The sequence below is a fragment of the Dendropsophus ebraccatus genome, chromosome 7, assembly GCF_027789765.1.
Source record: "Dendropsophus ebraccatus isolate aDenEbr1 chromosome 7, aDenEbr1.pat, whole genome shotgun sequence".
Classification (NCBI taxonomy): Eukaryota; Metazoa; Chordata; class Amphibia; order Anura; family Hylidae; genus Dendropsophus; species Dendropsophus ebraccatus.
This window is the reverse complement of record NC_091460.1, coordinates 32,377,992-32,402,261: the sequence shown is the minus strand read 5'-3', so window position 1 is coordinate 32,402,261 and position 24,270 is coordinate 32,377,992. Positions and strand designations below refer to the sequence as shown.

The window sequence follows — 24,270 nt, the reverse complement described above, 5'->3', positions numbered from 1 at the left end:
CAATAATCTCTAACCAAGAGATACACTATCCAAAAGTGAGGAAAAACACCACCAAACTCCAACAACGGGGATCTTATATGACTCTTGAAAAAGGAACCGGTACGGTTCCGAAACGCGTTGGTACTTTTTAATAAACTTTTATAGTTTTACATTATTCATCTGGTCACCATTAGTCGGACCTGCGCCTGGATCCCCGTTGTTGGAGTTTGGTGGTGATTTTCCTATTATTTCCTTGGTGGAGTTCGGGAGTGGCTGCGGTTCGCAGGTTTATACTTTTTATGCTATTCCGAGAGTTTTACCTCCTGTTCAGCACAACTCTATCAGGTGAGAGTTACCATAGTCTATCCCTTCACCCCTCTTAGTCCAGCTGATTTGTGCCATGGAGCGCTATCCCTTGTTTTTCTTTTAGACTATCCAAAAGTAGCCTCTGAGAGCCGGAAGCACTTTTACCCCCCACCTTGTGGCAAGACCCAGCGTGTTATCAGACCACACCTGTAATCATTACATATCTGCCTGATACAAAACTGCAGGAGGAGTTTTGCCGCAATCTGACGTTTCTATTATTTTTTTGGTCAGTGAGTGTATATACCATATACCGTATGTCACAATTCACACCACAATAGACCAGCATAAAACAACATGTGCACATATAAAGAACATAGGTGACATTTTAGAAGCAGCTCACATTAGAACTATTATTCCGGTAGACATCACTTGGGCTCCATTATTATAAGGATTATGATAATTATTAGAATGGAATCCAGTAAATGTCAAGTATCGGCATATCCAGTATTACCATACTGATGTATGGCTACGCTGCTTCTTATCACATGTGTCTGCTCTTAGACCTCATACATTAGGCTTCCAATGTTCCGCATGGATTGATGTAGTTAGTAGCCGGCATGGAAAAGCTGCTCATTTCTATCACATACACGTAATTGAAATCGCTTACATGAATCACTCAGGTGACACTGCGGCCACGGATGAAGCCTGAAATTACAATGTAATTGGGACTATAAATAGGTGACTCTAAGGCAAGATTCACACAGGTCAGAAACCTGCAAGTGCAAAACAATCTTGTCAGGCACATCTACATTATATCATGTGCATTGTATGTGTTAAAATCTCATTCAGTAGCCTGGTTCTGTATTGTACTGTGTATCCCATGTAAAATTAAAATCAAAATTAACTTGACCCTTACCCACAGGCCAAGGGCCTGATACGGAGGTCGGACCCCCCTCAATCTCTTACTTAGTCCCCTATCCTATCCTATAATTTTGCCTGGACAATCTCTTTAACCTAAATAGTATAACTATAATAAAGTAGTAGGACCACTTATAGCCTTATACCAGAGTAACATTGTAGATAATACCCTTTGATACTCACTATACTGCCTTGTTGACTTTCTCAGTGACTGATGTATAATGTACTGGTATAGAAAACTGATTTATAAATAAACTACCATATTACGAAAATATAAGCTAGGGAAATCAAGACCTTCATCTTTCCATCTGCATCCTTGTCTCTGGAGTGCCACATATATAATCTAATCAATTCAATTTAGAACTGTGTAATGCACAGATGTCAAATTCACGGCCATCCAGCTGTTGCTAAACTATAATTCCCTTCATGTCTAGACTGCCAAATCTAAAGATTTAGCTGTCCAGGTATAATAGGGATTGTATTTTTTTAATAGTTTGGCATTCCTGGTGTAATACTTTTATTCTCCTGTGGGGGCGATGCAGGGGAAACTGAACACCTGTTGCCAGATTCCTAAATTAAATTTCAGCTTGATGGCCTATTCACAGGATGGGACATTACTCATTCATTAGGAGGGTGCAAGCACTGGCACCCCCACCAATCAGGACCTGCACTACACAGTGTATGGGGCCAGAAACAGTTGGCCTCATTTACTTTGTATCAGTGGCGATGTGTAACCCAGGATGTCAGGCCCAGTTTGAGTGGTGGACGTGTTGGGTGTCTGTATCCCACGGATCCGGAAAACATGGATACAGCCATAGACCATAAGCTGTATGCATGTTTTCCAGGACTCCCTAGGGCTGCATCCAACTTCTTCAACCGGTAATCAAATGCTGAATGATTGGGCTTGAGCATGCTCTACTGCTGATGCTTAAAAAAACAGAAAAGTTGTTAGTTTCTTCAGGTACAACATCAAGGTTTTTTTTTGAGTTAACTTGAATTTTTAGACAAAAATACAGAAAGTGCAACAGCAACCCACAGGTGCAAGCTTTTACCGTATATACCTGATGTACACACGATATAAACCTAAAGCCTAAAACTGGGCAGATAGGAGCCAAATGATCTCTTTTTATAGCACCCTTGGGACATGGGTGGAGTTCAAGCCAAAAGTAGGAAGCCACCCCCCCCCCCCCCCACACACACACACACACACATACACATTCAACAGAAAAAAAGGAAAATTGGCAGTACTTCTATGCCTCTGTTCCCACTTTTCCTTTTTTTTCTGTTGATTTTTTTTTATAGACTTTTAGAAAATCTTTTGATAAGATCTGTAAATGAACCATTCCTGCCTTGTTTTCCCTTCAAGGTGTTGAGTTAACCTCTTTCTTCTCCATAGGTGTATCCTGATGACAGTGACAATATGGGTCTACTCCTCCTTGATCTCCTTCTTACCGGTAATGCAAGGCTGGAATGAAATACCGGGCATAGACTTTGACAACGGGAAGGAATGCATCTTTGTGACCAACTGGACCTTTGCCATTGTTGCATCCTCTCTGGCCTTCTACATCCCCTTTATGATTATGTGCAGTATGTACTTCTTCATCTACAGAGCTTCCCGCCTAAAGGCCACTCGAATAGTCTCTCAGACTCTGGATCTCCATTATCATCCAAACAGCAAGCGCCAAAACAACTTACAACTAGAACATAAAGCCACCAGGACCATGAGTATCATCATCTCAGTGTTCGTCATGTGCTGGCTACCTTACTTTGTCCTAAATGTTTGGATTGCAGCAAAGGGTACAAGTTCGGCCAATACGTTCTTAGTTAATGCTTTCAAATACATTACATGGCTGGGATACTGTAATTCTACCATAAACCCCATGTTATATGCTTTTCTGAACCGAGACTTCCAGAGGGCACTCAAAAAACTTCTCATCTGTAGACGTTGGAGGTCACAGGTGGACATTGGGGAGGACATGGTCTCCATAGTCACCTTCTCCAAGACTGCTCAAGATCCAGAATACAATATTAAGGTGCCGATGTCTAATTGTGTGTTAAAGAGCAAGCAAGCTATGAAATGCCCACCTACAGTGCACTACTAACCTGGATATTATATGCTCAGGCTTCTGATGTCCCCATGACTGGAGTGAAGACCTCATGGACTTTATATTTTTTTGCCTACATCAGAGAACCATTTATCAGATACAACAATTCAACTGATACTGACCTGAATCATTTGTAAAAAAAAAAAACATTTTTAAAGTCCCCCACCCCCGCCAAAAAAAACTTTTATAAGTGACACAGCCTTAAGGTTTGTTTTTGAGGCTGTACCTGTAATCTTATGTTCTTCCACTTGGAACATTAAAGCACTTGGATTGTGTATAATCTTTTAGTTTCTTCATTTACTTTAAAACATTTTCTCGCTCTTTTTTAAGATTGTTCTGCACAGTTATCATATGTTATCTGATCATGTATTGATGGGATAGACAGTGTTCTATTGTTTTGTTTTTCTACGATTTGTAATGGAACTTTTTACTACCATTTGTACCTTTACAGCATGTTATTGGAAGCAATGTGGTTCTGATGTTCATTTCCAGGCATGTCTGTGACAAATGTACTATATGAAGTATATATATACAAACTTGGATGTGGATTTTTACCCTTAAAAAACTTTAAAACTTCCCCGAAAAAACTGTACAGAAAGCTCTCTGTGAATGTACCCTCATACCAGTTACATTCAGAGCTGCATTTAAATTCAACCAGCAGGTAGAATCTCTAGTATTTTTAGCATTTATAACTGCACTGTCAGCAGAAAAAAAGAGGTGTAAACAAGCAGATAGCTAGATAGGACAAGTCATCAGGATTCTGGACATACCTTTTTTTTTTAAAGCCTTTTTGTTAATATGTAAATGAGGCTCAAATGTCCAGGAGGTGTTTCCCAGCACAGCAAGAGCCCAGGTAAGTCCGGCTCATGTCCATCACTACATCCCCTATTTGACTGATAGCCACTAGATAAAGACGTAAGCTGGACCTACCTGGGCGCTTACTGTTTTGGGAAACACCCCCTGGACACTTGAACCTCATTTACATATGAACAAAAAGTCTTATATCTCTGTGCTGGAGAGAACTATAGAGATTAGAAAGGTATGTCCAGAATCTGTATGAGAAGCCCTATCTAACCATGAGCTTATTAACACCCCTGACAGGGCTGCTTTAAGATGAGCTCATTAAAATATTCTAGACAAAGACAAATTTGGTGAGCTCTCCTACAACACTATTCACACTAGGCAGGAGCGAGTTGCTATGGCTGAAATTGTAGAAACACAAAAACACAAAAAATGCAACAGCTCACCGCAATGGCAAGATACAGACCCAATACAGATATGAAAAAGTTGGGCAGCCCCCCCAACTGCAAAAAATCTCCATAAAAATAATGAGGCTCTTGGTTACTATTTGCAAATATTGTGTACCACCCCACCAACGATAAGGTGGCCTCATGCCAGGGATGGAACCTACACTGTAGATGTCTCCATGGCATATAATAATCCTATGCTTTGGGCATGCAGGATTCATCAAATACTGGCACAAATAACCGCCAGGTGGGGTGGGTGGAGAGCACGACCACGTAGAGGCAGCCACTCCCTCCAACTGGAACAAAGACAAATTCGGTCAGCTCTCCTACAACACCATTCACACTAGGCAGGAGCACATTGCTATGGCTGAAATAGCAGAAACACAAAAACACAATGGAAAGACATAAACTCAATACAGATATGCCCAGAGTATAGGCTTATCATTAGCCAAGGAGAGGTTAGAGTATAGCGTATAATGTAGGGTCCATCCCGGCATGAGGCCACCTTACCGTGGTGGGATAGTTTACACTATTTGCAAATGGAATACTAATAACCTTATTATTTTTAGGAAGATTTTCTTTAGCATTTGGTAGGGGCTGCTTTTGGTGATTTTCATATCTGTATTGGGTTTATGTCTTGCCTTGTTATGTCCTTTGTGTTGAATTTTTGTTGTGTTTTTGTTAAAATAATCTGACTGGTACAATTCATAATTGGATTTTGTTTTCTACATGAGGCTACTACAGTGTTAGGGACAGCAGTTCTGGATGAGTAGTAACTGGGGAAGAAGATTGTACACATATACAATTGGCAGCTTGTAACAGATTAGGAGAAAAACTGGAAAAAAATGAAGTCGCCGTCTCTCCAGCTCTAATAGGATTTCTGCTGGGTAGGATGTGGAAAACAATGTGTCCTACGGACTGCAATTTCTCAGCTCCATTAAACAGGGGACATGATTTCACTACCAATCACTAGGACGAGCAGCGGAGAGCGCTAGAAACAAAGCTCTTACCGCACACTTCAGGCTGAGGGGTCGGTGATGGCGCAGAATTAAGCAGCTGGAATCATTCTCATATACAAATCTATGTGTCATACAGATTGGGATGTTTCCTCTACGTTTCCTAGCTCTCTGTATTTTTTACCTTCATTATCTGTTTTTTTAACACTTACTTGTTGGACAAGCCTGGCCCTTTTTACAAGAAGATGAAATAAGGAACTAGAACGTCTCTAGTTATTGCTATGTTGGGCTATCAGGGGTGGTGCGTCATGCCCAGAAGGTCTCCCCCCATGACAAATTTGTTACCATTTAATCCTGCAACTGGGAACAAATTGTAGTGAACATTGACACCAGATTAGAGGTGGCGTCAATTTTTTAAGCTCCCACAGATACGGCTGCTCAGTGCTGCCCCACACACACTAAATGGGTAGTGCAGCCTATAAACTCCACTAGGATTTGTTATTACAGATTTCTCTATGTGGTTTAAGTCACCTGTTGTTTTGTTTGTGTCGGACTGGACTATCTTGGACCCACCTGTAGAAATAATTGTTAGGGCCCAACCCTCACAATTCTCTGCAACAGCATTGTAGACACATAAGCATTAACTGTGTGGTTAACAAATATCCATGTCAAACAGTCAACCATGTTTCCTGGCTCTCTCTCACTTTCTCTCTTTATCTATATAAAAAGACAATATTCCATACATGATAACACCATATATACATATAGCCATCCTCAGCTCTTTGCAAAATTCCCATCTACAGTATATTGCCCCCTCCATCATCCATATAGTATTAGGTCTGTCTGTGTCTGTGCAGCCCTTAAGTAATATTAGGCCTTTCTGTGCAGATTGTATATAGTAATTTGCTTCTCTGTGCAACTCCCATATAGTATTATGCCCCTCTGTGTAGCCCCCATATAGTAAATAGCCCACTCTGTTCACAATTCATATAGTATCAGGCCCTGTGTGCAGCCTCCATGTAGTATTAGGAACCTATGTGCAGAATTCATTTAGTATTAGGTCCCACTGTGCAGCTTCCATATAGTATAAGGTCCCTCTGTGCAGCTCCCATATAGTATTAGGTTCCTCTGTGCAGCTCCCATATAGTATTAGGTCCCTCTGTGCAGAATTCATATACTGTAGTATTGGGTCCCTCTGTGCAGCTCCCACATAGTATAAGGTCCCTCTGTGCAGCTCCCATATAGTATTAGGTCCCTCTGTGCAGAATTCATATAGTATTGGGTCCCTCTGTGCAGCTCCCACATAGTATAAGGTCCCTCTGTGCAGCTCCCAAATAGTATTAGGTCCCTCTATGCAGCTCCCATATAGTATTAGGTTCCTCTGTGCAGTGACCATGAAAATAAAAATAAAAAAACAGTGGGTGACTGTATGACTAAATACTAGTTCCATTGCTGCTATAAAGGGCTATAAAAGACATGCTGAAGATGACTACATACAGATGACAGATGTGGCAAGATGCTTGCATATATAGAGATATATATATGCTTCCTACATTAATAATTTCACAGCTGTTAAACACCTTCAGGTCTGTGTTTCTGATTAAATTACACGTCCAGAGAGATATGTAGCGGATGAACATAAGGCCAATAACTTAGTGTTAATAGAAAATAGTATATAATATGATAAGAGCGCATGCATCAGCTGCAGAGTGCAATAGGATCTATATCCCTGCAGAGAGATTGTTCTTCAATAGTTGTAGGCGTTAATAGAGTCAAGGTTCAGTGACAGTGCTATATAAAGACTGTGATGGATTTCATCTGATCTATGGGTTTCATCAGAAGATTGCAATAGAAACAGAAACACATAGCTAGGCTGACATAAAAGTAGAGCTATGGAGGTTAATGTGCTGCCCGTTAGCCGGGCATCGCTTCAGTGTTGTTACCTGTAAAGCTGGTTTTAAATAAGAAGGAAGGGCTCAAAATGAATGACTGAGCTGACTATGCTCAGGCCATAGGAATGAATGGGGCCCCTGTTGATCCCAGGAGGGATACCTAGGCGTGTCAATTTGACGATTTCCCATGGTATCCATGCCTTGGAGGCACAAATTATGGTGTGCGCACTACCGTGGACAGTTTTAGTTAGTTCCCCTGTGATATTGTAGTCAGTATTTTTAGCATAAAGCAGGGGCTGAACCAACATAAAATAAATAATGGAAATAAGTGCACATTTTATTCCCTGTGTTTTGGACCCACTGTTTTTTTCCTTAAAAATCTAAATACTATGCGTGAGCCCAGCATTAAAGTGGTAATGCCAGCCTCCATCATAGTCTAAGTACTACATGGTTACTACAATCTCCTTGCTAGAGAAGAGTTTTAAATAGATCAATGCTAAGGGTGGTTTATTTCAACATCCCTAGGGCCAGGCAGGAGTATTGGCATGGGGGGGGGGGGGGGGTGTTAGTTTCAGAAACCCCAGGCCTGGGGGAAGGGGTTAGTATCAGCATTCCTAATGCAGGGGAGGGGATAGCATTGGCATCCATAGTGCAGGGGAGGGGTTAGTATCAGCATTTCTAAAGTAGGGGAGGGGTTAGTATCAGCATTCCTATGGTAGGGCAGGGGTTAGTATTAGCATTCCTATGGTAGGGCAGGGGTTAGTATTAGCATTCCTATGGTAGGGCAGGGGTTAGTATCAGCATTCCTATGGTAGAGCAGGGGTTAGTATTAGCATTCCTATGGTAGGGCAGGGGTTAATATCAGCATCCATAAGGAAGGGGAGGGGTTAGTATCAGCATCTCTAAGGCAGGGGAGGGGTGAGTATCAGTATCTCTAAGGCAGGGGAGGGGGTTAGTATCAGCATATCTAAGGCAGGGGAGGGGTTAGTATCAGCATCTCTAAGGCAGGGGAGGGGTTAGTATCAGTATCCCTAAGGCAGGGGGGGGGTTAGTATCAGCATCTCTAAGGCAGGGGAGGGGTTAGTATCAGTATCTCTAAGGCAGGGGAGGGGTTAGTATCAGCATTGTTAAGGCAGGGGAGGGGTTAGTATCAGCATCCCTAAGGCAGGGGAGGGGTTAGTATCAGCATCCCTAAGGCAGGGGAGGGGTTAGTATCAGCATCCCTAAGGCAGGGGAGGGGTTAGTATCAGCATCTCTAAGGCAGGGGAGGGGTTAGTATCAGTATCTCTAAGGCAGGGGAGGGGTTAGTATCAGCATCGTTAAGGTAGGGGAGGGGGTTAGTATCAGCATATCTAAGGCAGGGGAGGGGTTAGTTGTAGCATTCCTATGGTAGGGCAGGAGTTAGTATCAGCATCCCTAAGGCAGGGGGGGTTAGTATCAGCATCCCTAAGGCAGGGGAGGGGTTAGTATCAGCATCCCTAAGGCAGAGAAGGGGTTAGTATCAGCATCCCTAAGGCAGGGCATCCCTAAGTATTGCCATCCCTAGTGCAGGGGAGAGGTTAGTATTGGCTAGTACAGGGGAGGGGCTAATATTGGCATCCCTAGTGCAGGGAATGGGTTAGTTTCAGCATTCCTATGCTAGGGGAGGGGTTAGCATTGGCATCCCTAGAGCAGGGGAGGGGTTAGTATCAGCATATCTAGGGCAGGGGAGGGGTTAGTATCAGCATCCCTAGTGCAGGGGAGGGTTAATCATACCTGGTATATAATTATATCATTATATGCATGGCCTCCTACACTTTTGAGTCCCGCAAAATAAAATGATATGTTCTGAAATGCTTGAACAGATTGGGCACTATGGTAATCCATACCTTTCTGACACCATCTCAACACACAGTATCATAGGTTACTGTATTTTTAATGTCAAACTAGCCTGAGCAAAGTTCCAAGAGTCAGAAATATCGCTCTACCACAATCATGGATCTGGTATATTGGTGAAAACCTGCGGTTATGGGAGATGCATCAGACACCCAGGGACTCGCTGGGTGTAGGTTCAAAATCCAATCCAAACAAAAGTCGTGGCACAACTTTCCATAAAACTTCATCCTTTAGTGGGATATCCACAGATACTGACCACCTTTGTATCCATAACCAGCCAGGCCACTCACTCACTGAAAGGGTGTCACCCTGAGCTCAGCTACTTCAACCTGCCCAGCGACCTCTATGCGCCACACACAACTCTCCCCTATATGATTCTTTCTGAGTTTTTGTATCTCCAGGCATCCAGCAGTAAAGCAGATCTCTGTAGAAACTTAGGCAGGAAACCTGCCAAATAATTATATAGGGAAAGTAAAAAAACAAAAGTATTACATTCCCATTCAATGAGCTGCAAAGCTTCTTTCATCCCCGGAGTTATTTTCCATGCACATTAATTTAGCATGGTTTTATTTGTCCCTTTGTAACATTGCCAGGATTTAGTGTGCGCATTGTATCGGGTTATAATTCAATGATTACAATAAAAAAACAAAACAGGAAAGTCAACAATAGCCAGGCCCCGGATTACAGAGCACCAGGCTTCTCTCCCTTGTACTAGCAATGAATTTTCCGCTGCTGATCTGAGTATAATTATAGGCCTTACTGCAATTTTCTTCCAATTGCTGTGTCTTCCGCTTCCAGCCGAGCATTTAATAAGGCTGATGTATAGAGCCAAGCCTCCACCATGGTGGTGGGTGTTGTGAGCCACACGCCTTCCATCCTTCTCTATACAAAGTCTGACATTAAATAATAGGCACTTGCTATTTACTCCATAAAGACACAATAATATCAAGTATTAAATATAGAGACTGAATATCTTACATATGTATTATCTTCTTATTTCTGCTTATTTTACCATTGCTTTATATTGTATCATTTCATCAGCAGCTCTGTGTCCATACTATATATACAGCAGCTCTCTCTTCCTCTCTCTCAGCAGAATGTCACAGCAACGCCAGTCAACAACTCTATTTTTATGGAGATAAAATGTACCTGTCTTGATATTAAAGGAGAAGTCCGGCAAAATTTTTTATTAAAGTATTGTATTGCCCCCCAAAAGTTATACAAATCACCAATATACACTTATTATAGGAAATGCTTATAAAGTGCTTTTTTCACTGCACTTACTACTGCATCAAGGCTTCACTTCCTGGATAACATGGTGATGTCACTTCCTGGATAACATGGTGATGTCACTTCCTGGATAACATGGTGATGTCACTTCCTGGATAACATGGTGATGTCACTTCCTGGATAACATGGTGATGTCACGACCCAACTCCCAGAGCTGTGCGGGCTGTGGCTGCTGGAGAGGATGATGGCAGGGGGACACTGAGGGACACAGGGCACTGGAGGGGCACTGAGCATCCCTCGGCCGTTCCCCTGTTTCCCTGCAGTTTGGTGTGGTTCATCAGGAGTTCATGAAACAGGATACTTGCTGAACACAGTATGTGAGAACTTACTTTCAGCCCAGAGTCCAAGCTTTCCAGCACTACACTCAGATACTAAACTTTTCTTCCAACCACTTCTGATAGATGTGATCTACATTATGTTCTTGGCCCAAAATAAATCACTTCACACCCTGGAGATGGACAGACTCTTCACACCTCAGGACTCATTACCATTTATTACCACCGGTCCACATGACACGTAACCCACCACTTTATATTGTTTCTCTATACAATGGCAGGATATGGCCATGAAACTCTTGACAGCTTAATTCTTCCTTTATAAGTTGGTCTGATACCTAGAAGCTTGTACCTCGCTATTAGCTGTCAGTTACATAAGGCTGCTGGTTTTTACCATCCAGTATGTGAGAAACTGATAATAGAGGAGATCACAGCTCTGGTGTCAGCTTCAGTCCTGGGAGCTCATCCAGCTGGACATAAAAGCAGGCATGAGACGCTTCTTTATATATATATATATATATATATATATATATATATATATATATATAATTTTTTTTTTTCTAATGCAAGTTTATATAGACAAAGTCTATTTAAAAAATTCCAGAAAATAACCTTGTATGATTTTTAAATAATTAATTTGCATTTTATTTCATGAAATAAGTATTAAATCACTGACCAACCGGCAAGAATTCTGGCTCTCACAGACCGTTTAGTTTTCTTTTAGGAAGCTCCTCCTACTCTGTATTCCTTACCTATATTAATTGCACCTGTTAGAACCTTTTACCTTTTAATAAATACATGTCCACACATTCAGTCACACTCCAACCTCTCCACCATGGCCAAGACCAAAGAGCTGTCTAAGGACCCCAGAGACAATATTGTAGACCTCCACAAGGCTGGTATGGGCTACAGGACAATAGCCAAGCAGCTTGGTGAGAAGGCAGCAACTTTTGGCACAATAATGACAAGATTACTGTCAATCTTCTTTGGTCTGGGGATCCATGCAAGATCTTGCCTTGTGGAGTAACTATGATTCTGAAAAAGGTTAGAAATCAGCAAAGAACTACACAAGAGGACCTGGTCAATGACCCAAAGAGAGCAGGGACCACAGTCTCAAATATCTCAAATATAGTAACACACTACGCCAACATGAATTAAAATCCTGCAGGACACACTGGGTCCGCCTGCTCACACCAGCACATGTCAAGGCCCGTTTGAAGTTCGCCAGTGACCATATGGACGATCCAGAGGAAGCATTAAAGAAAGGTCAGATAAGACCAAAATCAAACTTTTTCGTATCAACTCCACTTTCTGTGTTTAAAATAGGTTCACACTACGTTTTTGCAATCGTTTTTTTTCATCCGTTTTTGCAAAAAATCGGATGAAAAACTGATGAAAAAAACAGATGCAATTGTGTGCATCCGTTTTGATCTGTTTTTCCATTGACTTTCATTATATTAAAAAAAAAAGATCAAAACGGATGCATTTTTTTTTTTACATACACAAAAATGTAGTCAACCTCATTTAAAAAAAAACGGATCTGTTTTGATCCGGTTTTTTTTAAATAATGGAAGTCAATGGAAAACAGATCAAAACGGATGCATACAATTGCATTTGTTTTTTTTCATCAGTTTTTAATCTATTTTTTTTTGCAAAAAACGGATGAAAAAAAAAGATTGCTAAAACGAAGTGTGAAACCAGCCTAGGGGAAGAAGAAGGATGAGTACAACACCAAAAACACAGTCCCAACCATGAAGCATTGGGGTGGGAACTCTGTGGGTGCATTTCTGCATAGAAGACAAGGTGACTGCATCGTATTGACGGGAGGGAGGATTAGAAAAAACACAGCTCCTTTCTTGCAAAAACAGCACCACCCCTGTCCCTGGGTTGTTTGTGGTATTACAATTCAGCTCCATTTATTTAATTGGAACTAAGCTGCAAAATCCACAACCAAACTGAGGACAGGAGGTGCTGTTTCCAGAGGAGAGCGGCCATGTTTTTCTAAGCCTGTATTACCCCATTTAACCCCTATTGTTAGGAGCTAAGTTTTACTGTGATTTTTCCAAAGATTTTCCTTTCTCCCTAGAGACAACATGGCAGATTATCACTTGGTACTTTACACTGAACACAGTAAACTTCTTCCATTAAATTGCGAATCAGTGGTCATTACTCAGAGGCGGCCTGAATGAGAAAAATAGATTTATGGATATCATAGAAACCTATATATAATGTTATGGAGCAATAACCAAAGAAGACTTGGTGTCAGACTGACCACAATGTCCCGGTTTTGCTCTCTCTGAGCGCCCCATGAATGTCTCCTGCGCACCTATGAGTGATGGACTAGGTACAGCCATGGTCAGGATAAATCTCTGCCTATTGTTCTCTAAGAAAGTCTATTGTAACTTCTTGTGATTTACATATTTTCCAGCTCATGAGTTCTGGAGCCCGGCCGGTAATGGAGGCCGAGGTGCGACAACGTTCACAATCCATGGATTAGTGAGCGCAGATAAATCATGGCCGCTCTTAACCTGGTGCCAATATCCACACTCATTTAGGTTGTCATTACGCTTTGTACTTTGTCTCATTGTTTAATAACTATCAAGTTGTTACAATGTATTTTTTTCACATCTCCGGTCAAGCAGAGCTGGATTTGAAGAACTTCATATAATTTAAGGCGTTTTGCCAGATCTCTTGATAAACCCCTGGGCCTTCACTGAATACATCTCAGTACAGTGGTAATAGTAGGGAAGGCCAAACTTTAGGGGTATATTAATGGTACTTTTAAGGACACAAACCGATTATCATCCAGGCTCCTGTCTGATAATCGACCCATGTAAAAGTGACAGCGATCAGCTGAAGATGGGGAAAACACTCGCACCTCAGATGATTGTCTGTTTAGAGCAGGCTTTAAAATTTATTGAGGAAGGTGACCATAAACATGCAGTATATGCTGTCAGTTTCCATACCACAGGGCAGTACATACTTACCGCTGCCGCTGCTGCGATCCAGCATCCTATACTCCAACCTTCTAGTTGCTGTCTTCCAGCCCCACCTCCTCTGGATGTCAATCATTCAGGCGGGGCCTAAAAAACCCAGCAGCTGGACTTGAGAGCCGGAGAAAAGAATGCCGGATCGCAGCAGAAGCGGTAAGTACGTACTGCTCTGGGATATGGAAACAGAGAGCACAGATATATGTATATAGTTGCTGTCAGTTTCCATGGCTGCATGAATAATATATGAATCGTTCGTGCAGCCTGGCTACTAGATTTCTTGTGCCATGTAAAGGCACAGCAAACGAGCGCCGATCTCGCCCATGAGCGGGCAGAGGAGGCATGGCCTCCTTACACACCTGATTGTCTTCTATCTGCCACTGCAGGAGAACGGAGCGCAGACGTCTCCTAACCTTGGACACAACCGGCACACTACCGGACTCCTTTTTGGACCATAGACTCAGACTCACATATCGGGGGACAATTGGGGACCTAGATCGGTATTAGCCACTGCTAAACTGTTTCTGTCCTCGTGGGACAGTGAGTACTGTTGTCTGAACCCGTGTCCATTCTTGTGAATCTATGCTATATAAATATGTGTTTCTTACACTAATTGCATAAACAGATGTGTTTCTTACCAAATGCCGTTTATACTCACCACCCAAATACTCCTGATGATGTCATGATCACAGATGACTGAAAAGCGTCGAGTAAGGGTGTATGTGGCAGCACTTTTACTTATAACTCTTTAAGCCGTGTGGAGGCTGTAGTGACCGACGGTGGTCCTACTTTGGTGACCGACAGAGGTCAGGATTGACCTACGGACCACTACTGATGCTGGACACAATTGATTTGTCACTGGTTGTTGTGACGATGATGACTGGATGACACATAGATCATAGTTACCCTAGTTGTCGCAGGTAAAGACCGAGTGGGCGGTTGTGCCGATTAGGACACATAAAACCAAGTGGACTAAGAGAGATCTATGTCCCATTGTATATATTTGTATATAACTGTTTTGTGGAGACTAAATACACTTTGCTTTGCTGACTGCTAGTGATTGTACAAACTAACAGTAGCCAATAAATTACTTTCTTTACGCACAGCCCTACGGTTGTACCGTTTGTCTTTCTTTCTACATCTGATTTTATTACAGAAATCTACACCTGCTAAGGAGCAGGTGTAGATTTCTTTGTCTGCTGTACAGCATGTGCAGATCAGGCCATTTTCACTACGTGTTTTACATTTATACTTTATTTTACGGTCCCTGCATGGGGACTACACTATCTTATTGCCTGTCACAGGCAGATTACAATGCAATGCTGATCTTCACTGCATTGTATTATGCCTGATCAGCATCCATAGCTATGACAATTGAGGCTCCCTGTTGTCATAGCTACCATCACGATCGCACAGCCCCGATGGTGAACAGAGGGAGGATTCTCCCCCTGTTCTTCACTGTAACTACTGTGGTCGCACTGGCTGAAGCATCTATAGGGTTAACTGCTGGGATCCAAGTGCTGCTCAGGTCCTTGTAGTGACAGTGGGTGCTAAGCGATCACTGCCAGCCGGGACCCACTGCGGATGGCACATCTGAGGACATACCGGTACGTCCATATGTGGGAACGCACCACAAAAATTGATGAAGCAGTGATTCTGCGTGAAGGGGTTAATGAGCACAAAACCTGTTTTGTTGGAGGGCAGGAATAGCTTTTGCATGATAGCATGGCTTGCTCTAACCACTAGAAGCGGAGTGATGTACTTTAACCCCTTGGATGCTATGGTCAAATTGTAGTTGTAGCATTTATGTGGTTTCTGGACACCTGTCACCCCACTGGTATCCAAACTACACAATCGTCAGGACCTGGATGGATTTTCAAAGTGGCAGGAACCTAATGTAAGTATGCCATGTATTTGCGCCTAGTAGCTCACACCTCAAGCAAAGGCTGGATAGGTTTCTACCTGTTGTTCCAGGTATAATACACAGTACTATGGTAGTGGTGCAGTGAATAGAAACAAAAGATTGTCGGCAGAAAAAGAGCACTGCCCTTTTAGTATTTCCTTTCTAAGGGTATGTTCACACTGAAGAATCGGCAAGGAATTTCAAGCGGAATCTGTGCCTAATTTCCTGCGGATTCTGCTTGAAAATCTGCCCGTAAATTATTAAGATAGCAATGTCCCATTCAGGGGCATAGCTAAAGGCTGATGGGCCCTGGTGCAAAATGTTAGCTTGGGGCCCCCCCATCTCACCCGATCAGGCAAAGTCCTATCTAACGTTATATCCAATTACTCTAATGTGCCACCATGTTCTAATGCCCTGTCACTGCCTCCACCTCATGTACTGCACTACTGCCCCCTATAATTAATGGACTGTACTGTGTCATTGTCTAATCATTGTATTCCAATCTTTGACTCTACAGCTGAAAAACTACAACTCTCATCATGAACTGCCAGTTGGAAATGATGGGGGTTGATATCACCTGCAGTCCTATGTAACACCACAGATAACACAGTGATATCCCTCTGAGTACAGATAATGTAGTAGTCACCCGCAGTCCTATGTAACACCACATAACACAGTGATATCTCTGAGTACAGATAATGTAGTAGATTTCACCTGCAGTCCTATGTAACAGCACAGATAACACAGTGATATCTCTGAGTACAGATCATGTAGTAGATGTCACCTGCAGTCCTATGTAACAGCACAGATAACACAGTGATATCTCTGAGTACAGATCATGTAGTAGATGTCACCTGCAGTCCTATGTAACAGCACAGATAACACAGTGATATCCCTCTGAGTACAGATAATGTAGTAGTCACCTGCAGTCCTATGTAACACCACATAACACAGTGGTATCTCTGAGTACAGATAATGTAGTAGATTTCACTTGCAGTCCTATGTAACACCACAGATAACACAGTGATATCTCTGAGTACAGATAATGTAGATGTCACCTGCAGTCCTATGTAACAGCACAGATAACACAGTGATATCTCTGAGTACAGATAATGTAGTAGCTGTCACCTCGGGGCGCCCCTACTAAATGATGTTCTACAAAATAAGAAAAGTGTCATACAGTGACTCACAGGTGACGTCTTCTTGGATCTAAAGCGTCACTTTCCCTTTTCCTCTCCATCCGGCCCAGACCTCCATGATGATTCCTTCCAGATATGTTTCATCTTTTCAGAACCTGCGAGACAAACAATTTAGGCTCCGCACATTTCTAGCAACTTCCTTTCCTTTCTCCCTCCTGTAGGCTCCCAAAGTAACTGCGCTGTGTGGGATGCCCCCTGTATGTAGGATCCCCTGCTGTGCCCCCTGTATGTAGGATCCCCTGCTGTGCCCCCTGTATGCAGGATCCCCTGCTGTGCCCCCATGAGCTAATAATGCCCCCAGAGGTGCCCCCATGAACTAATGATGCCCCCAGAGGTGCCCCCATGAACTAATAATGCCCCCAGAGGTGCCCCCATGAGCTAATAATGCCCCCAGAGGTGCCCCGATGAACTAATAATGCCCCCAGAGGTTCCCCCATGAACTAATAATGCCCCCAGAGGTGCCCCCCATGAACTAATAATGCCCCCAGAGGTGCCCCCATATACTAATAATGCCCCAGACATGCCCCCATGAACTAATAATGCCCCCAGAGGAGCCCCCATATACTAATAATGCCCCCAGAGGTGCCCCCATGAACTAATAATGCCCCAGACATGCCCCCATGAACTAATAATGCCCCCAGAGGAGCCCCCATATACTAATAATGCCCCCAGAGGTGCCCCCATGAACTAATAATGCCCCCAGAGGTGGCCCCCATGAACTAATAATGCCCCCAGAGGTGCCCCCCATGAACTAATAATGCCCCCAGAGGTGCCCCCATATACTAATAATGCCCCCAGACATGCCCCCCATGAACTAATAATGCCCCCAGAGGTGCCCCCCATGAACTAATAATGCCCCCAGAGGTGCCCCCATATACTAATAATGCCCCAGACATGCCCCCCATGAACTAATAATGCCCCCAGAGGTGCCCCCATGAACTAATAATGCCCCCAGAGGAGCCCCCATATACTAATAATGCCCCCAGAGGTGCCCCCCCATGAGCTAATAATGCCCCCAGAGGTGGCCCCCATGAACTAATAATACCCCCAGAGGTGCCCCCATATACTAATAATGCCCCCAGAGGTGCCCCTTGAAAAACAACCACCCTACTCACCTAATCCGCGCTGTGGCTGCAGGCAGCAGCTCTTCCTCCTCTTCGGGCTCCATCTTGTGAGCCACAGGGACGGGACTTCCGGCAGGCGTGATGACGTCACATGATCACACCTGCCGGAGAGGTCACGTCCCGGCCTCCCATAGGCTGCTGGTATGAAGTGCCGGAAGCCTATGGGAGGGAATACAGGAGGAGGACGCTGACAGGTCCTGCTCCTGTATTCTGATCGCTTTAATGTTCCGCCCGCTCACTGTGCGGGCGGAACATCAAAGCGATGTCTGCATCCCGAGAAGCTGCGTGGCCGCAGCTTCTCGGGATGCCCAGAGACAAGTAGCAAGGTGGGCCGTGCGGGCCCCCCTAGCGTAGGGGCCCGGTCGCCATGGCGACCGCTGCGACCCCTATAGCTACGCCACTGGTCCCATTGTGTTCAATGGGATTTCCAATATGTTGTTCACATGGCGGAATTTATGAGCAGAATTTTCTGTCAAGGATCTGCTCTGACATCAATTCTTTGGGTGGGTTCAGCTAGAAAAAAAAATCCCATAGAGGTCATAGAATTTCTGCTCAAATTCCACCAGAGCTGAAGAGGAGGAAATTTCAAGGGGAAAACTTTTCCTCTTCAATGTCTAGCCTATTCCTCAGTGTGAACATACCCTTATTTCCTTAGGATAGATGTTTAATGGTTAAATTTGTAGATTTACCTATCGCATCTAATACTCTTTTAGTAGCATATTTTATTGCGCTTTTTTCTGACCTTTACCCGAACTCCGATTATTATTTTTTTTATTTTTATTAAATTCGATGATTTCACCCTTTCCTCCAGACTATACAGATTCAAATCCTTCAGTCTTTTCTGATATTTTTTTTTTTACACCTGATATCCTCCACCATTTTTGTAGCCCATCTTTGGACCCGTTCTACTTTATGAATATCTTTTTGTAGGTGAGGTCTCCAGAACTGGACACAATGCTGTTGGTTGTGTCTTTTTTTTTTTTGCGCCAAATTCATTAATGTGGTGTACATCTCCCGTCACTCTAGAAGTGGTTGGTGTTTTCAATATGTGTCCAAAAAAAAAAAAAAAATAAAAAAAAAAATAAAAAAAAAAAAAAAAGACGGTTTGCTTAGTAAAGCTGTCAGTTGTGGCGGGTTTTAACCCCTTGCCTCCCAGGCTAATTTCATTTTTGCATTCTCTCACCTACCTACACACACACACACACACACACACACACACACACACACACACGAGTCCCTATTTTTTGCGCCACTAGTTGTACTTTGCAACAACTGAAATGCAATGTTTTTTTATTGGGGGGGGGGGGGGTTGGTTTGCATTTGCCCTATGGTAAAACTGACTTGTCAATTTTTGTCAAGTTGGTACGATTACAACAATCGTAACTTGCATAACTTTTATTTTATTTAATAGCTTTTAAAAAATTTAAACCTTTTAATAAAGTCGAAATGTTCCTTAAAGATGCTTTATTTACATCCTTAGGACGCTGTTATTTGTTGGTCTGTGAGAGGTGTCATTTTTGGCGCCAGAATCTGTACTTTCTATCAGTACCTTACTTGCTTATATGCGACTTTTTGATAACTTATCAAGATTTTTCTAAATTTGATGCAAGCAAAAATGCGCCATTTTGCACTTTTTCTTTTTTTTGCGCCATTTACCATGCAAGATCAGGAATGTGATATTTTAATAGTTCAGGCGATTAGGCATGCAGCGATACCAAAACATGTTTATTTTTGAAATTTATTTTTATTTATAAAAAAAAATAAAAAATTAAAAACTATTAGGGGAGGGGATTTTTTATTAATAATTTGTTTGACATACATTAATTGTCCCTGGGGGTCTTCTATATACACAGCGCTGATCTCCTATTAAAATGAATGCTGTGTATATAATAGAGCACTGATCCATTAGATCAGTGCTCTATTACTCTGCTCTGCAGCAGACCAGACACATGGGGGGTGATTTATCTAAGGGTGTAAAATTTAGACTGGTGCAAACTGGCCACAGCAACCAATCACAGCTCCTTTTTTTTTACTAGAGCTGGAAGCTGAGCTGTGATTGGTTGCTCTGGGCAGGTTGCACCAGTCTATATTTTAAACCCTTTGATAAATCTCCCTCATGGAATACACAGCCGGGATCAGCATCATTCCGATGCAGAGTCCCGGCCTGGCCAGTACAATGGATCCCCCCTACACTAGACACCAGGGAGGGGCACCGATGGGCATTTAAATGCAGTTGTCATGACAGCTGCATTTAACTGTCATAATTTAGTGGGTGCAACGATCGCCTGCACCAGCTAATAGCCGCGGTCCTGGGTGGAGACTATCGAACAGCGGAAGAGATTAGGTTCTCTCGAACTGGAACCTTCCGCATTTGATTCCCGATGCCTTCCCGGTCCGTGGGGAAGGAGACAGCCCGGGTCCCGCTTGGAATTCCGAGATACAGCCTATTACCTAGGCTGAATCCCGGAGTTCCAGGTGGTACCCGGGCTGTCTCCTCTTCCCCACGGGCCGAGAAGGCATCGGAATCAAATGCGGAAGGTTCGAGTTCAATAGAACCTGAAGATTTTCTGCTGTTCCATCTCTAGTCCTGGGCTGCAGAAAGCAGCCGGGATTGCGGCAGCTCAGAGCGGGGTCAGTGCAACCCTTCTCTGAACCTCCACACACACACGGTGTGTCCTTCTGATGGAAGGGGTTAAAGGACACACCCATGAAACGCCCACTTGGCGGATTTTTGGACAAAAATGACGGGTCTGATGGGTTTTTGGAAAAATGATGTTGCACACCTTTAGTAATTATGTCAGAACACCAAACCAACAGGGAAAAATGGTGAACCCTGCCCCCCCCTCCCCCAATGACTAGATAGAGTTGAGCAAAAATGGCAGCCGAGCGCTTCACTCCCCCTCTGGTTGCATAAGAGCCCATCTCTTGCAGTGCTGTGCATTTCTCCCAGATCTATTTAGCATTTTGAGGGGTTCCAAATACCTAGACCCCTCCTGAGAAGTCTTTGTGTGACCTATGAAGAGATGTATCTAGCACATATTTCATAGAGGTTTGCAGTCTATGCCAGTAGATCTCCAGTGGAGCCTATGTAATTATATCCATGGCAGTCATACCTCTGACAGAGACGTGTGACAAGCCTAAGTGACGGGCAGCACATACAACCATGTACCACCCCCGCTACAACCAGCAGGATGCAAATGAAACCAAGACCAATAAATAAAACATTTTTTATTAAATCACTTAGACTTGAAAAAAGTCACATAATGTAATGCACTTATCTGTTGTGGATCCGTAATAAGTGCTCTGTGCCGCACCAACCCAATGGATTGACTGTGCTTCATAAATAAAACGTATGTACAGAAAACAAGCACAATTTAACTCCTTAAATGATTCACAAGCCTGTGCGCGGTGGTCACATAACTTGCAGCATGTAAGACATTGAGAAAAACTAATAAAAACATAAAAAACATACAACAGCTTCACAAACATACGAGAGACAAATCGCCATCGAGAGAGAACGGTGCTGCGTCCTAGTGCAACTGAGAAGTTCATTGTGCAGATCAGGCCGACTGCAGGTAAGGCAAGGAACGGGTCACTTCATTGTGCAAAGAGATGGTGCCCGGACAGTGGGCAGGGGTCCCAATCCCGGCAACATCAAATCTTGAGGTACAAGTCTAAGAGTCACTAGTCTACTTGGAAGTCCTGTCATAGAACATGTCGACAGACGGAACATTGATCAGAACAGTCTGAGGAGTACAAGCAGTTAAATTACAGCAGCCGATACACAAACCATTATACTGAATCTCCGAGAGACAAGAACAACGTAGATGGGGCCTTCATTTATGACGATCAATCTATACTTCTACATCTACAGATAATGCCCAAGGACTTGGCAACTCTTAGCTTTACGCGTTTTGTATTGATCCCCGCAAGTAGAACATGTAATCTAGGTGCAATTTTATTCTAGCTCCACCTTCACATCAGCCAGCACCCCCCCCCCCCCCCCCCCGCTGGTTCATTGTCTGGTGAAGAAAGGCTACTTAAAGAATGGACTATAAACTGGTGCAAAGGTGAACGGGAGCAGTAACTCGAAACCCACCCATTCAAGTGAATGAGGCTAAACTGCAATACCAGATCCAGACACCTCATCATGACAAAACCTTTAAGGCCACGTTCTAAGGGCCATAGCATGGCTGCTTTTTTTTTTTTTTTTTTACTCCCATATTACAAATATAGCATCCGGACATCCTGTGGGTCATCAGAACTTAGTGATTTAACCGGTGAGAGGTCTGGGTATAGAATCTGTAATACAGGTATGAAACCGCCCAATTGTATTCTAGCTGTCTTAAAGGCTCTGCACAATACATATATTATGCACCAATAGGACGGTGTGCAACGGCCAGGGCTCTTGAATGGATGCAGTAGGGACCTGTTATACATGGTATTCTGGTAAATGTAGTGTTTACAATAGACACCACTGGGAAAAACACAAAACAGTATGGAAGGTGTCAGTAGAATGGTTGACTGATTACAGATAAAATCCAGAATTCTGAATGCAGCTCTGGAGTGTAAGACAATTGATGAGAAGTAAAAAAAGCTGGAAAGTAACTTCATTGTAGTCCATATCAACCGTAATATGATCATGTTAACACACACCTATAGCCAAGACGTAGGGGAGGGATATTTTAGGATACGGTCACACAAGAGGGATATTACCCTTTAGGCTACAGCTGACTGGCCACACGGCCAAGGATAGTTGCGCTGCTGCTTCACAGTTAATAAAAGTAAATGAGGTTCTGTTGCAACCTGAAAACTGCTGCGACCGGAGAACCATCGCCGGCAACATATCCCAATTCACCTTCATTGGCTGCAATGCAGTAAAGCAATATTTGGCCAAAGAACCTGGGTCATTGGCAATGTCGTCATATACCCGAGCCTTCACTAGCTTCACCAATTAAAAAGCAGACTGATCTCACCCCCTCACTCGATTTGGATTCTTCTTATAAGAAACTCGCATTCAATGCTATAAAAACCGATAATGTATCATAGAAAAATATTTGTTCTCTTATAAACCATTCACCCCACCCCCCTCCAACGTTCTCTCCCATCTGTGCTTCATGTCATGTAAAAATACATTAAAACAATCAAAAAAACAGACCGACTCCTACAGATCATCTTCTAGAAGACTACAGGTCTAGAGTGAACATTAATAGGTGTGGTGCCCTTTAAATGGAAGGACAAATCCGATCAAAGGGCTGGTCCTGAAGGACGGCCATCACTAACAGGATCATGGGAAGGAAACCATTAACTGTTTGTCTTCATTATGGCGCAAAGTACATTGTGCTCTTTGTCGATTACAAGAGATGCCCAAACAAATGGGCCACCGTTCCATCTGTATAAAACATGTATGGTGGCAGTACATATCCCGCCCGGATCCCTTTGTGAACGGAGGCGTTTAGGGGTCCTGAACAGGTACAGTCCTTCTGGTTTCTGTGACACAGGAGAGGGGCGTCATTTGCTGGATTGCTTTAGGTTCTTCAGGCCGGAGGTGCTGAGGGTCCGGGACCTCTGTCTGAGGGTCAGCTTACCGGGAAGTTCAACGTTCTCAAACAGAGGGCTCTCTATGATTTCCTCAGCTTCTGGTCTTTCGCTTGGGGTACGGGAAAGCATATGCCGGACCATGGTTTGCTGCACAAGCCAAAACACAAGTAGTCAGATATTGCCCAGATCAGTATATAGGAAAGACTAAGAAACTTAAAGGGGTTATTCGGGATTAGAAAGAACCGCTACCTTATTGCAAAACCACACTACCCCGGGTCCTCAGGCTGTTTGTGGTTTTGCAGCTCTGTTCCATTGAAATAAAGGGAATTACATTTAATACCACAAGCAAACTGAGGACATAAGTGGTGCCGTTTCTGGATGTAAGTGGCCATGTTTTTCTAAACCCTTTAAAGGAATTGTCCAAGGCTGGAAAAACAGAACAACATTTATGACCTTTTTCCTCTGTACTGGTCCAGAGTTAGATCCTGTATTAAACCCCAGAGCTGCACTCACTATTCTGCTGGTGGGGTCACTGTGTACATTACTTATCCTGTACTGATCCCAATTTACATCCATTATACCCCAGAGCTAAAATCTCCCAGCATTCCACGCCTGTAGACATCTTGCTCTGGTGAATGTTATAAGTATAGACCATTTACCGTTTCATTAT

General features: G+C 43.2%; 2 protein-coding genes across 3 annotated transcripts in view; one reads left to right on the top strand and one right to left on the bottom strand.

Moving 5' to 3' along the window:
• LOC138796715 (histamine H2 receptor-like) overlaps positions 1–3,566 on the top strand; it is a 39,151-nt gene extending 35,585 nt beyond the window's left edge. For both annotated transcript variants that reach the window (XM_069976358.1, XM_069976359.1), the window contains exon 4: positions 2,600–3,566. In XM_069976358.1, the coding sequence (XP_069832459.1) occupies positions 2,600–3,305 (706 nt within the window). In that variant the 3' untranslated portion in view covers positions 3,306–3,566. The remainder of the gene's footprint in view (positions 1–2,599) is intronic.
• A 17,706-nt stretch (positions 3,567–21,272) lies between these two features.
• Positions 21,273–24,270, bottom strand: part of EIF2AK3 (eukaryotic translation initiation factor 2 alpha kinase 3) — a 28,644-nt gene continuing 25,646 nt past the window's right edge. The window contains exon 17 of the mRNA XM_069977222.1: positions 21,273–23,747. Within this exon, the coding sequence (XP_069833323.1) occupies positions 23,571–23,747 (177 nt within the window). The 3' untranslated portion in view covers positions 21,273–23,570. The remainder of the gene's footprint in view (positions 23,748–24,270) is intronic.